General features: G+C 35.6%; 1 protein-coding gene across 1 annotated transcript in view; it reads left to right on the top strand.

Annotated features, from left to right (window-relative positions):
• LOC101003002 (EGF-like and EMI domain-containing protein 1) overlaps positions 1-12,756 on the top strand; it is a 559,121-nt gene that overhangs the window by 369,530 nt on the left and 176,835 nt on the right. Inside the window, exon 3 of the mRNA XM_021934676.2 lies at positions 2,602-2,724. Within this exon, the coding sequence (XP_021790368.1) occupies positions 2,602-2,724 (123 nt within the window). The remainder of the gene's footprint in view (positions 1-2,601; positions 2,725-12,756) is intronic.

Below are 12,756 nucleotides of genomic sequence, written 5' to 3'. Positions count from 1 at the left end.
ACACCCACCCACACACACACACACACACACGCACCCCACAATCCCAGGCCTTAGGTAGTGTCATAAATGAGCTCTTTCAAACATTTAATTAATAAATTATACCAATCTTGCACAGATTATTTCAGCAGTAGAAAAGAAGGAAACACTTCTAACTTTTTTTGATGTATCTAGTACAACCTGGGTGTCAAAATCAAGAAGACTATTTACCAACAAGAAAACGTACAGGCAAATCTGTCTCATGAAACATATCTTTAAAATTCCAAATGAAGTATTAGCTAAGTGAACTCAGGCATGTATAAAAAAAAGGTAGTGTATCATGACCAGGTTTATTTTAGAGATGCAAAATTCAATCCTGTTATTTATCATGTTAACAGAATAAGAAAAAACATCTAATTATCTTTATAGATTCAAAAAATGTGGTAGATAAAACTTTACACCTGTTTATGAATCAAATATGAAAGAAATTAGGATTAGAAAGGAACATTTATCTATATCTATCTGTATCTACCCAACAGTACCCATCATGCCTACCTTGAACTGTTAAAAACTCTCCTGAGATTTGAAGCAAGAAGAGGATAACCATTGCCACCACTTTTTCTTAGCATCCTATTTGAGGACCCACAAGTACAATAATGAATATTTTAGGAATTAGACAAATGGAAAAACTATTTGAACAAGCATTTCAACAAGATGTTATCCAAATGGCCAATAACATGAGAATGTTCTTAACCTGATTAATCACTGGGAAAATGCAAATTAGAATCACAACCTGATGCTATTATTAAACTTCCAGAATAGATCAATTAAAAAAAACCAGCGTATCCCAAATGTTGGCAAGAATGAGTAGCATCTGAACTCCACTGGTGGGAGTGTAAATTAGAGTAGCCTCTTAAGAAGACCATTTATATACAAATACTAAACAGTACCTCAGACCTTTTGACCCAGCAAGTCCATTCTTAGATGTACAGCTGCTCCTCAGTATCTGCAGGGGTATGTTGGTTTCAGGACACCTGTGTATGCCAAAATCTGTGGATACTTAAGTCCTGTGTCTGGCCCTGTGGAACTCGAGTATATAAAAAGCAGGCCCTCCACATATGCAGGTTTCATATCCTGTGAATACTGTACTTTGACTCCACATTTGGTTGTGGATGCAGCACCTGCTGATATAGAGGGCTGACTGTATTTAGAAAAATCCACATATAAAGTGGACCTGTACAGTTCAAACCTGTATTATTTAAGGGTCAACTGTATTACCCAACAGAAATGCATTGGTAAGCTCATTGAAGACATCTATGAGAATGTTCCTAGCAGCACTCTTCACAAAAGCCAAAAATAAGAAAACAGTTAAATGCTCATCTTCTGTGAAATGAATATTGTGGTATATTCATAGAAGGGAACAATGTACAGGAATAAGAATGTGTGATCTACAAGTGTATGCGACAAAATAGATGTATCTTCTAAACAATGCTGAATGAGAGAAGCCAGACACACTTGAATGAAAAGTTAACTTAAACAAAACAGTGAAAGTTGCATAGCAAGGGAATCAGACAAAATCAGTTACATTCAGTCAAGATGCATTGTTGCTCCCTCTGCCTATTACCTGATTGGTCTTTCAGTATCAATTGTTTTCTGCTGTGATAGATCCACACTTCGGTGAGACTTTGCCTATGCTTCTACTTTACTTCTTCTGCTGTTCCTGACCAAATTCTTCTCCTCTCCTTCCCCTGTCTCTCTCTGTCTCCCTCTGTCTCCCTCTTCCTCTTTCTCCCATTTTTCCCTGCCCCTCCATACCTCTTCCTTGTCCACTCCATCCCCTCTTCAAGCCTCACTCATCTCATGAGGCAAGGGCCTATCAAGTCAACTAGTCAACATGCAGAAGAGGTACTCATTTGAGCAGAACTGTAAATCAAGCCACCTCACAGGCCACTATCAAACTTGAAGATGGATTGGAATACTTGCCAATTGTTAACTGGATTGGATAAATACATAAAATTGAACCCTGTCTGTAAAGATGACTTATGGCCATGGGTTTAGGAGTGGTCTGTGGGCATATCCTGTATATGGACTCAACCAAATCACATTTCTGTTTAGTCCTCAACTCCAGCTACATTTTAAACTTCGGAAACCATGGAAATACCCTTTTACCTTTCTCACACTGTCCACTACAATGGCATATATATAGTGGTGAGTAATAATTATTTGAGAAGCCAATAACAACATATTTAATAGGTAAGCAGGTGGCCTAGTGTCCTGACCTTAGTTTAGTATCTCTCATTGTTCTCAGTTTCATCCTCAAAAGATTGTGTGTGAAATTTCTGGGTCTGTACCATAAGCTTCCCAAATCCATAAGACTAGAAAATACCTTAGTTTATTGTTCAAAAGTAGTATTTCAGATGCCAAAATTATGACTTGTCTCTTTCTTCACATCAAAATTAGAGTGTATTCATTCTAATTAAAATGAAATATTGTTTTATTTCATTTAATCCAAGGTTAAATAATGATGTCATTCTGTAATGGTTCATTTTTAACAGAGAGCCACCAAAGTTTCTTTTTGTATGTCTAGTTACAGGAGGCTAATTCTGTTTCACTATTCACTTGCAGATGTAAATGAATGTACCATTGACAATGGTGGCTGTCAAGATCGATGCTGTAATACAGTTGGCAGTTATTACTGCAAATGTCAAGCTGACCAGAAGCTGGAGGAAGATGGCAAAGGATGTGAAGGTAACAGTTAAGACTGTCTACTTACTGATAAGGAAAGAGAGAACATCTATGTAAGGCAAAAGAGGAGCTTTGTCTTTTATCCAGAGCCAGTTGAAGTGCCTGCGTTGAATGTTGTCGAGAGCACAGATCTTCCTCTCATGTCCAGATTAGAATATTGTAACCCTAAGAACATTTCAAGTAGCTTATTATGGGAAACATATGATTATACGCTGGTTTGGTTGTGTCACGTTCTGATTATGGAATTTCAATCATTCATTTAAATCCCTGAGTAAAGTACTTATTTTTTAAAGCATTTCATTTAATTCTAAAGTAAAAATGATACTTATAAAATACTCATATGTTGCTACAATGCAAATGGAGGGGCACAAAACTAACCACAGGAATAATATTCTTGGTATAGAATTAGCTTTTTGCACACCTCAATTTTCTGTTTCCTTTTAAAATTAATTCCTTCCTTTATTTATTTATTAATTCAGCATTTTATTCATTTGACAATCATTGAGTTCCTGCTCTGTATCAGGCATTATTCCATGCTCTGGAGATATAAAAATTAATGAGAAATAAATTATGTCCTGAAGGAGCTCACTGATTAGAAGCAAAGATTGAAACATAAGCCCAAGCCTTACAAAGTGGTGTTTTAAGGCATTATAGCATGCGGGTAAGTGCATTGGATTCAAAGACACGTGTGTTTGAGACCTAGCTCTGTCACTTATGAGTTGTGTTAACATGGGCAAGTTATTTTATTTTGCTAAGACTCTTCCTTCATTGGTAATATTTAGAATAATGGTGGTGTCTAAACCACAACAGTTGCTGTGAGAATTAAATAAGATAATGCATCTAAAGCACTTAGCATAAAGGGTGGTGCTCAAATGATAACTATAAGTGGTACTCTCATTTATGAACTTAGTTGCTGCCTATATTGGGAATGTAATAGGGGACAGAGATTGCTTCCTTCTCTTAATTTCTGAAAGGGAACATAATAGATTAAAAGAATCACTATTACCATGCCTTATAACTGTCCTTTCTGAATTTTTTCTATCTGGCCATATTACTAAAATGCCTGAGAATTTTATATAGTCAGGCATCTTTGTTTAAGATGACAGTTGAAAAGCATTTATTCTAATGTTCTATTATTGATCTTAAAAAATTACATTCTTTTTTTTTCCCTTAACAAAGTTAGTTCCTCATGGGGCATATAGGAATAAGTTGGTAAGAGAAAACAGAACAAACAAAAAATATCCCCACTGAAGACACCTAAGGTTAGGGCTGTAGGTTTCATTGAGACTACCAAAGGCAAGACAAAATTGCAGGTGTGAATAGGTTGGAAAATGTGTCAGTTTCACTTTATCATTCCCTCCCAGCAGGGCTTGTGCAGGCAGCAATAGGAAGGGCTGGAGAGGCAGAAGATGTTTAAAGGCAACTATGTCTGGACCTTCCTGGGACAGGGTTCATCCCAAGAAGCATCCTCTGTCTAGAAAAGTGTAAATTCACAAAGGCAAACCCTAATTTCACCCAGGCTCTTTTTTTTCATTCAAGTGCAATAATCTCTATTTCTGAATGAAATTATTTGGCAATGGTGATCCCAGTACTGACTCAATCTCAGAAGAAGGGTTAAGGACTGCATTGTGTTCAAGGTAAAAGTGAGATGATGACCACTGAAGACAACATGGTCTGTACTATGGGAATAGTGTTTGCCATGAACCCTCCCTTCACCTGACAGGCAACAAGCTATGTATTTCTCTTTGACTAAGTATTATTATTGCTGTATCATCATTGTCATTATTATAGATATATTTGAAGTACCTATCACAGCAATTCGCCATTGTTAGGTATAATAATTATTTTTATAATAGCTATTAGGCTAACAAGGCATGTTAGACTTTACATCCACTAGTTCATTTACTTTCACTTATCTCCTATTTTAACTGAAGTTAGTTACTCATGGTCACTCATATAAGTGACAAGATATTTAGAGAAATGATTTTCATGGTTTCATTTTGCTGAGTCCATTTGTACAAACTGAATACAATTAAGATCAGTGTTCGTATGATAAGACATGATTCTTTCCCAGAAAATATCCCCAATCTAATTGACAGTACAAATGTGTAAATAAGTACAGTGCTGTGTAAGAAGTTATGGAACAGAGGTATTAGTGTATATAACATGAAAGGGAAGAGAGTGTGACTAATGGGCCTAGAAATAAGGAACAATAGATTTAGAATCAAGAGTATGATAATCAGGAATCCAGTGTGTGATATAATGAGATAACATTGACTTCCTACTTGCCCAGGACGGGGGATGGTGGTATGGAGTAGAGCAGCTCACCTGCAAAGAACCTGTTCTCTCAGTCTCATTGATGTTAGAATCATTTTTTCTTTTCATTTCCTTAAATGACTATTTGCTAGAGATGGTACTGCTAGAGATTCAGCTTGCTTGATTGTTGAACATACAGTCATCTCAGGTTTATTAATGTACATGATTAAATAAAATATAATAGAGATCATTTTGATATCCAGTGCATTCTAAAGCCATTGCAAATGAACATTCATGTGAGTGTAGTAATGAGTCATTCATGTTTATTTACTGGCTGGTAACAGTAGAGGTCAGTTGGTTTCAAAGGCCATTTAGTTGAATGCTACAGCATTGAATTAAATAGTCATTTTAAAATGCTTTTACTTTGCATTAATATAAATTGAATTTAACTTATTTGAATTGCCTTTTAAAATATAGAGACCAGCATTTTAATGGGCATTTGTTGTACTATTTAAATAAATCTAGGCTGGGCATGGTGGCTCACACCTATAATCCCAGCACTTTGGGAGGCCGGGGCAGGTGAATCACTTGAGTCCAGGAGTTCAAGGCTTCAGTGAGCTGTGATCACACCACTGCACTCAGCCTGGACAACAGAGTGAGACCCTGTCTCTAAAATAATAAATAACAAATAAATAATAAATCTAGAGTCTGCCCTTAAGTGGATGGAATTTAAACATTTATAAACAATCTTGTTAGTTAATCTTACTCTTTAACTTTTCCTCTAAAGAGGTACAAACTTGAAGGCTCTTGACTAGCTAAATTTCACTGGTATCCCCTTCTTTCAGGCATAGCACTGAATCTAAAGAATGTTTTCTGATTCACATGCAGATTGATTCTTACAAGATATAGATTAAATAAACAAACGAAGGGAAAAAATGCCTTCCACTGGATGCTGTGGGGGATATTCAAATGTGCACAGAGTGTGTGTCAAGGATCCCCAAACCTTGGGCCACAGACCAGAGCTGCTCCATGGTCTGTTAGGAACTGGGCCACACAGCAGGAGGTGAGTGGCGGGTGAGTGAGCAAAGCTTCATCTGTGTTTACAGTTCCTCCCCATCACTCACATCACCACCTGAGCTCTACTTCCTGTCAGATCAGCCATGGTATTAGGGCTCATAGAAATGCAAAACCTACTGTGAACTGCACATGCAAGGGAACTAGACTGTGTGTTCCTTACAAGAACCAATGCTTGATAATCTGTCACTGTCTCCCATCACCCCGAGATGGGACTGTCTAGTTGCAGGAAAACAAGCTCAGGGCTCCCACTGATTCTACATTATGTTGAGTTGTATAATCATTACTTATCACAATGTAATAATAATAGAAATAAAGTGCACAGTAAATGTAATGCACCTAAATCATCCTAAAACCATTCCCCTTACCCCGGTCTGTGGAAAAATTGTCTTCCACAAAACCGGTCCCCGGTGCCAAAAACATTGTAAACTACTGGTTCATACACACACGCATACACACACACACATGCACATATATATAAACATAGATCTATCTATAGATCTATATATATGCATATTTGTATGTATATGTATATATGTTTTTCTATTGAAAGGATGTAAATTTCTTCTTTCATTTGCTAGCGTGAGTGACTATTTTTATAGATTTTCAAATATGCAACTATAATTGCATTTCAGAAAATAATCTGACTGGTATCATCATTTTATTTACTATTAAAGTTAATTCTCTATTATTTTGTTTAGGATGTTGTATCCACAACTATGAGCGAAATAGGCCAGTACTTTTTGTTTCTCATATGTTCTTTATGGCAGTGGCTCTCAACCTTGGTGATTGTGTCCCCCAGACGCACTTGCCAATGTTCAGAGACACTATCGATTTTCACAGCTGAGGGGAGGAGTAGTTGCCACTGGCATCTAGTGGATGGAGGTCAGAATGTTGCTAAACATCCCCTTCTTCTGTAATTCTGATTATACTGCTTCAGGTTTCAACCATTTAACTTTACGTTTTAGAAATCTCATTTTTCTCAAATTTGTAGATTCTTTTCTGTATGTGTGCTCATTTATATAGTTGTATTCTTTTCTTTTGCTATTTCACATATAAGCCTTCTATATTCATCTGGGGTGCTTGTGGAAGCTATAAATCTATTTTTCCTTATTTCTAGGCCCATTAGTTACACTCTCTTCCCTTTCATGTTATATACACTAATACCTCTGTTCCATAACTTCTTACAGAGCACTGTACTTATTTACACATTTATACTGTCAATTAGGTTGGGGATATCTTCTGGGAAAGAACCATGTCTTATCACTTTTTCATCCCCAGCTCACAGTTGTCTAGCACATAGGGGAATTCCATAAATGCTTATTGGATGAATGAATACCCATCATCCTTTCAAACATAAATGCATACAAGCATACAGTCAATATGCCTGTTATTCATTTCCTTATCTACAGATTCTAATCATGCTGGAATTGTCACTTAAAGTTCGAGTAGTTAAACTATTTGGTTATCAGTATTAGTGTAAATATTTGCTGATAACAAGTCATTTGAAAGGGAAAATCACATTTTTTTTTTTTTTTTAATTTCTGGGGAGCAAATCAAAGGCTTTTGGTATACTTTCAGCTTTCTAAAAAGTTTCTTCATATGACTTGTCCAAATTATTGGTGCCACAGCATAAGTAGTGTGGCTATTCAAGCTTGGTAATCCTGTGGTGTCAAATAAATTTTCTAAATGAAATGGTAACTAATGTTACTATACATTTTAATACATTAACTTACAAAGATAGTGAACATTGTTTGGACATTTGAGATAAATTCTTCTACTTGAGAGAAATAAGTGAACATATGCTATACATTGATAAAGGCATATTGTTTAAATAATTCATTGTTAAAATATTTTAAAGTAATTTTAATGATATTTTGGGTCATTCTTTTTTTCCTAAATCGTATTGCAAATGATTTAGTGAATAAACAGAGAATATAATTCAACATGCCACTGTGGTAGAATTACAGAATATTTGAGCTTCCAAAAGGCTTCTATGGTTGGAATTCCAAGGAAATTAAATAATTTGGGCAAGCTAACAATGCTAGTTGATGAGCAAAATGACACCAGAAACCAAACCTTCTTATTTGTTATCCAGTGTCCTTTCCTTTTGATATGGTTAATGGACAGCATGAACCGGATGCAGACTAGTCTGACTGTGGGGTCACAGTGTTGTGGGGGTAGAGAGGCCCTCAACTCGTAGAAGCCATGATTGTCAGAGGAGGGAAATTAAGACCCTGAGAGATTGACTGATTTCCTCCAAGTCCTAGACAATTTATTTGTAAAGCAAAGAACAGAATCCAGTTCCCCTTTTCCCATTTGTCATTCTTCTTCATTGAAAAATCAGTCTGGTCAGTAAACATTTATTGGGTAACTATGATGTGTTCAGCACTGTGTTGGGTAATTTAAGAATACCAGATTAGTACAAAATATGGTTATTTCTTTACAGAGTTTCAGTATCATTAAGCATCCTGAATATAAAATGATTACGTGATATTTTACATGAAAGTCAAGTAATTATATTATATCCTTTGAGACTTCACTCAGGCTAGCTCTTTGCCTCCAAGCAGCATGGTATCTAAACCAGCTAGTTGTTTACCCTAGTATTAGAGATCTCTAAAGGAGGACGTCTGTTTAATAACTCTTGTGATCAGGAAAGTGTTCCTTATGTGTAACCTATATTGCTCCTGTTTAAGTTTAAGCCTGTGTGTTTTATTTTCTTCTTAGTTCAGAGACACTTAAATAATCAGTAATTCTCCCCACACTTACAGCACACTAATGTGTAGTTGTTCAACTTAGTAAAAACATGTATTGTGCCAAATATAGTCCGTTGGCACTTGAAGAATAAAATATGATATATGTGTGTGTATATATATACAAGTGTGTATATATGTGTATATATATATACATGCATATTTATTTTGAGTTTATTAAGAAAACTTGAAATCATTCTGAAGAATTTTTCTACTTCTGCATGTTGCTTCTCTTAATAGTCACTTATAAAGGAACTCTGGACCTCTTTCTATTGTTGTTGTGGAGCATGCAAAGTAATAGCAATTACCTGGCCTCCAAGAGCTAGCCAACTATTGGAGTAGTCAACTATTAGAATTGCCAACTATTGAAATTTATACAGATGAAGAATAATTTGGAAAAAATCCAATATAGTCTATCCACATATACTAAAGATTGTCCATTTTGAATCTATAGAAACACATTTACAATACAGAATAATTACATTTAAAAGACTTGAACCACTTAAAATGTGGGGGATTTATCTACTTGATTCATAATTGTATGCAGAGTTTTTTTTTTCTTATTATTCACCAAGCATGTATCAGAACCTTACAGTGTGCTCTATGTCAAACAAAGAGCACACATTTTCCGTTCAAATATTGACTCTAACATTTACTAGCTGTGAGACTTAGAGCAAGTTATTTAATATCTATGAGCTTTCCCTTCATCTATAAAACCAGAATAATAATGCTTAGCCTTATATAAGTTGAAAGATCAAATAAGATGTAGTTTGAAAGCATGTCGATGGTAGGAAAACCTTTCCCTTGTTTTGTGCTCACCTAAACAGGGATTGTTTATTAGTGACGTTCCTGACCTCTGTCTGCACCCTACATCTCCCACTGCCTTCTTCCCAAGAGAAGAGGAGTGAAAATACCTCACTGCTGAGTTTGGGGAAATAAATTGGTCTGTTGAGTTTAGCTCACATTCATATTTTCTCTTTGGGGCCTGCAAATGCCTGCAAAAAGTGACCATTCTGGTCTGCTGCTCTGCTTAAATATAAGTTTCACCAGACCAGGACCCCACATGAGGAAGACAGGTTTTCCATCTACACCTGGGACCAGGTGGGAGAGTTTGTCTAATTCTGCATGCATTTTTAGGAAGCCCATTGTTGCTGCACCCTTACATTCTATTATCCAGTTTTAATTTTAACAAAACTAAAATGGATATTTTGTCTCCATATGCCTATTTTGAATTAGATCTCAATTAATTCAAAATTCAGGCTGGCAACATGAATTTGTTATTGTATCCCCTCAAAATAGTAACACTTTATATTTGCGTAATGCTTAGGAAATGTTATTTCTCTCCAGTTTTTTTTTTATTTCCTCCTATGCTATTTGTTGTTGAAGATTTTTAAAAAATGTGCAATATTATCTTTTTCTCTCTCAGGAGTTTCCAGTTCAATAAAGGAGATTAGATGGATACACAAACAGCTATAGCGTAAGATAGCAGGAGTAAATATAAGGCAGGCACAAACAAAGTGCTATGAGAATTAAGAGGAGAAAAAGATAACCCACTGGGTTATCTTTATCAAAATGGGCTGAAAGGAACCGGGACAGACACTGATCACTTAGCCCTGGGACTGAACAACCAACCTTCCATTTCTTTAATTTCCTTAATAAAATTCCCTAGTGGAGTTCTGCCCAGTATGACTTGTTCTGCTATCTCTTGTGTCTCCTGATTGACGCTGAAAGGCATCTCGGATTTTAACAACAAAGCTACTACTGCTGTTTCCAAGACATTCCTTGCAGAAATTTCTAAGAGAATTCTTAAATTTATGTGTCTTTTAGACTAGAGTGAAAACACATATAATTCAAATCTGAAACTCTGTTATGAAAATGGAAATCAGGTTTATTTATATTTAAGCCAATCTTTTAAATAAAGTCCACCATTTCTCCCCCAATAATTTTGAGTAATCGCTTCAATACCTCTGCTTTCAACTATAGTCAACAGAGTATCTAGAAGTGAGAGGAGCTGGAAGAGACTATAGCTGATACAGATTCCCCAAGATGAGCTGGCTCACTTAGCAGATTTCATTAGGGACGTGCAGATTTATGACAGTTATGGCTTTTACAGGTAGTGCCAAAAGAGGCAGACAAGAAAAAATATTAGGTCTTAGAAGTCTGTGGCTGACATGCAAGACATCAAAAGGCTTCTTATTGCCTCAGCAGCCCATGCCACTCTTATTACAAAAACAATGAAGCAGAAGCAGCCAATCAGGGCAAATGGCTGTGTGAAGGTGTCTGAATGTGGTGAGCAGCAAGATACCTCTGTACCAAAATTTGGCTCATGGTCCTTAAATTTTACTGTAAATTGGGAAGCATAAAGTATTTTATATTCTGAAGAATAAAACTTTTAGTTTCATTCACAATTATTTTTTAGTTTCTCTGTTTAGGAGTCTTAAAAATGAGCCGATATTTTTAAAAGATTGTATTATTATATTTATTTCCCAGAAATATTTTCCAATGGATGTATCCTGTCTTGAATTCTTCAGATGTGTGTTTACCTTCTAGATATTTTTTTAATTATAAAATCATACCCACCAAAAGATCAGTGTGATCCTGTATTCCAAAGCATGATCTTTTTAGGCTTCTGAAATGTAGAGGGTTGGTTCCTGCCCTTACAAGATCCATCTTTCTTTCTATTACTATCATAAAAGTAGTTATGGATGAATGACTTTTTAATTTTCTTACTATAATAAATTCCTTCATCAATTTTTAAGTAATGGAGACTTATTTTTCTTGCAATAAGGACTTATTAAGGGAGCCTATGAATACATATGTATGATTTTTAAGCAGGAAATAAGTCAGTTAAAATAGATTTGTTATTTTGCTGCTATTGACTTTCATATGTTTGTATTTTTAATGGCCTTCTGATGACCAGTCACCCTCAGCATATGATATCATAGAAAGAAATGAAGCTACTCATTTCTGAAAAAAAAAAAAAAATTACTGTAGTTCATAAATTCAAGTTAATTTTCTGTTTTTATTATTAATTCCAATTCTTAGTTTGTTAACAGGCCAGGTCTGTACTTCCTTGAATTTAATTTAGATCATAATAAAAGGATATCACTCATTTTGTTTGTTCCAATGGATGCAATTTGATGCGTATATTCTACATGTATTACTGGTAAACCCAACCTTCTGAGAGTAGGCATATTTATTTGTATTTTTGCTTTATATCTTCTCTATGAATATCTCATTGGTCAAAGTGTATTCCTAAGAATAGTAATATTGTAAACATACAGAATTCTTTATGCTATTACAAATACAAATGTCTTATATTTTACATTTCCTATAAATAGGAAAGATATATGAAAAGAATCTGGAGAATTTTTCTAAAAAGTGTCGTTCTCATTTTAGTAAGGGAGATAGCAGGTCTCTGACATTGTATGAAATCACAGCCTTTCGTGATTATTTATCAAAATACACAGAGTAATTGATTATAAATTAATTATTGTCATTCAAACATGATTTTTTAAGTCTATCTCGCAGAATGAGAAAGGCAGTTGATGTTGTATAAAACCATTTGAAAACACTCAAGTAATAGACCCCCTGAAGGGCACTGCATACTGTGGGAGGTCATTGCTGGCTAGGAACACACATAGGAAGGGAACAGGTGTTAGCTTTGCTTGGTCTCAGACTGGCACTGGGTCCTAGTGGCTCCCATTTCAGGGTTGGGAGAAGAGCAGAACTAAGATGCCCTAGGTTTCTCTGTCTGTGTGGGCATGAGAGGTCTGGGAGAAGGGCAGGAGAGAGGAGAGACAAGAATAATCATGTAAAGGAATGCATTATATACTTTATGCTGTATCAAACACATGTTTCTAAGTTATCAAGTTCTCTAGTTCTGACAAGCTTACTGAAGTGGGACACTTCAAATCTTATAGCAGTCTCAGCAATAGCATAAACCATCCAG

This window comes from Papio anubis, chromosome 2 (assembly GCF_008728515.1).
Source record: "Papio anubis isolate 15944 chromosome 2, Panubis1.0, whole genome shotgun sequence".
In the NCBI taxonomy this organism is placed as follows: domain Eukaryota; kingdom Metazoa; phylum Chordata; class Mammalia; order Primates; family Cercopithecidae; genus Papio; species Papio anubis.
Note: the sequence above shows the minus strand (reverse complement) of the source record. Positions and strands in the feature narration are given on the sequence as shown.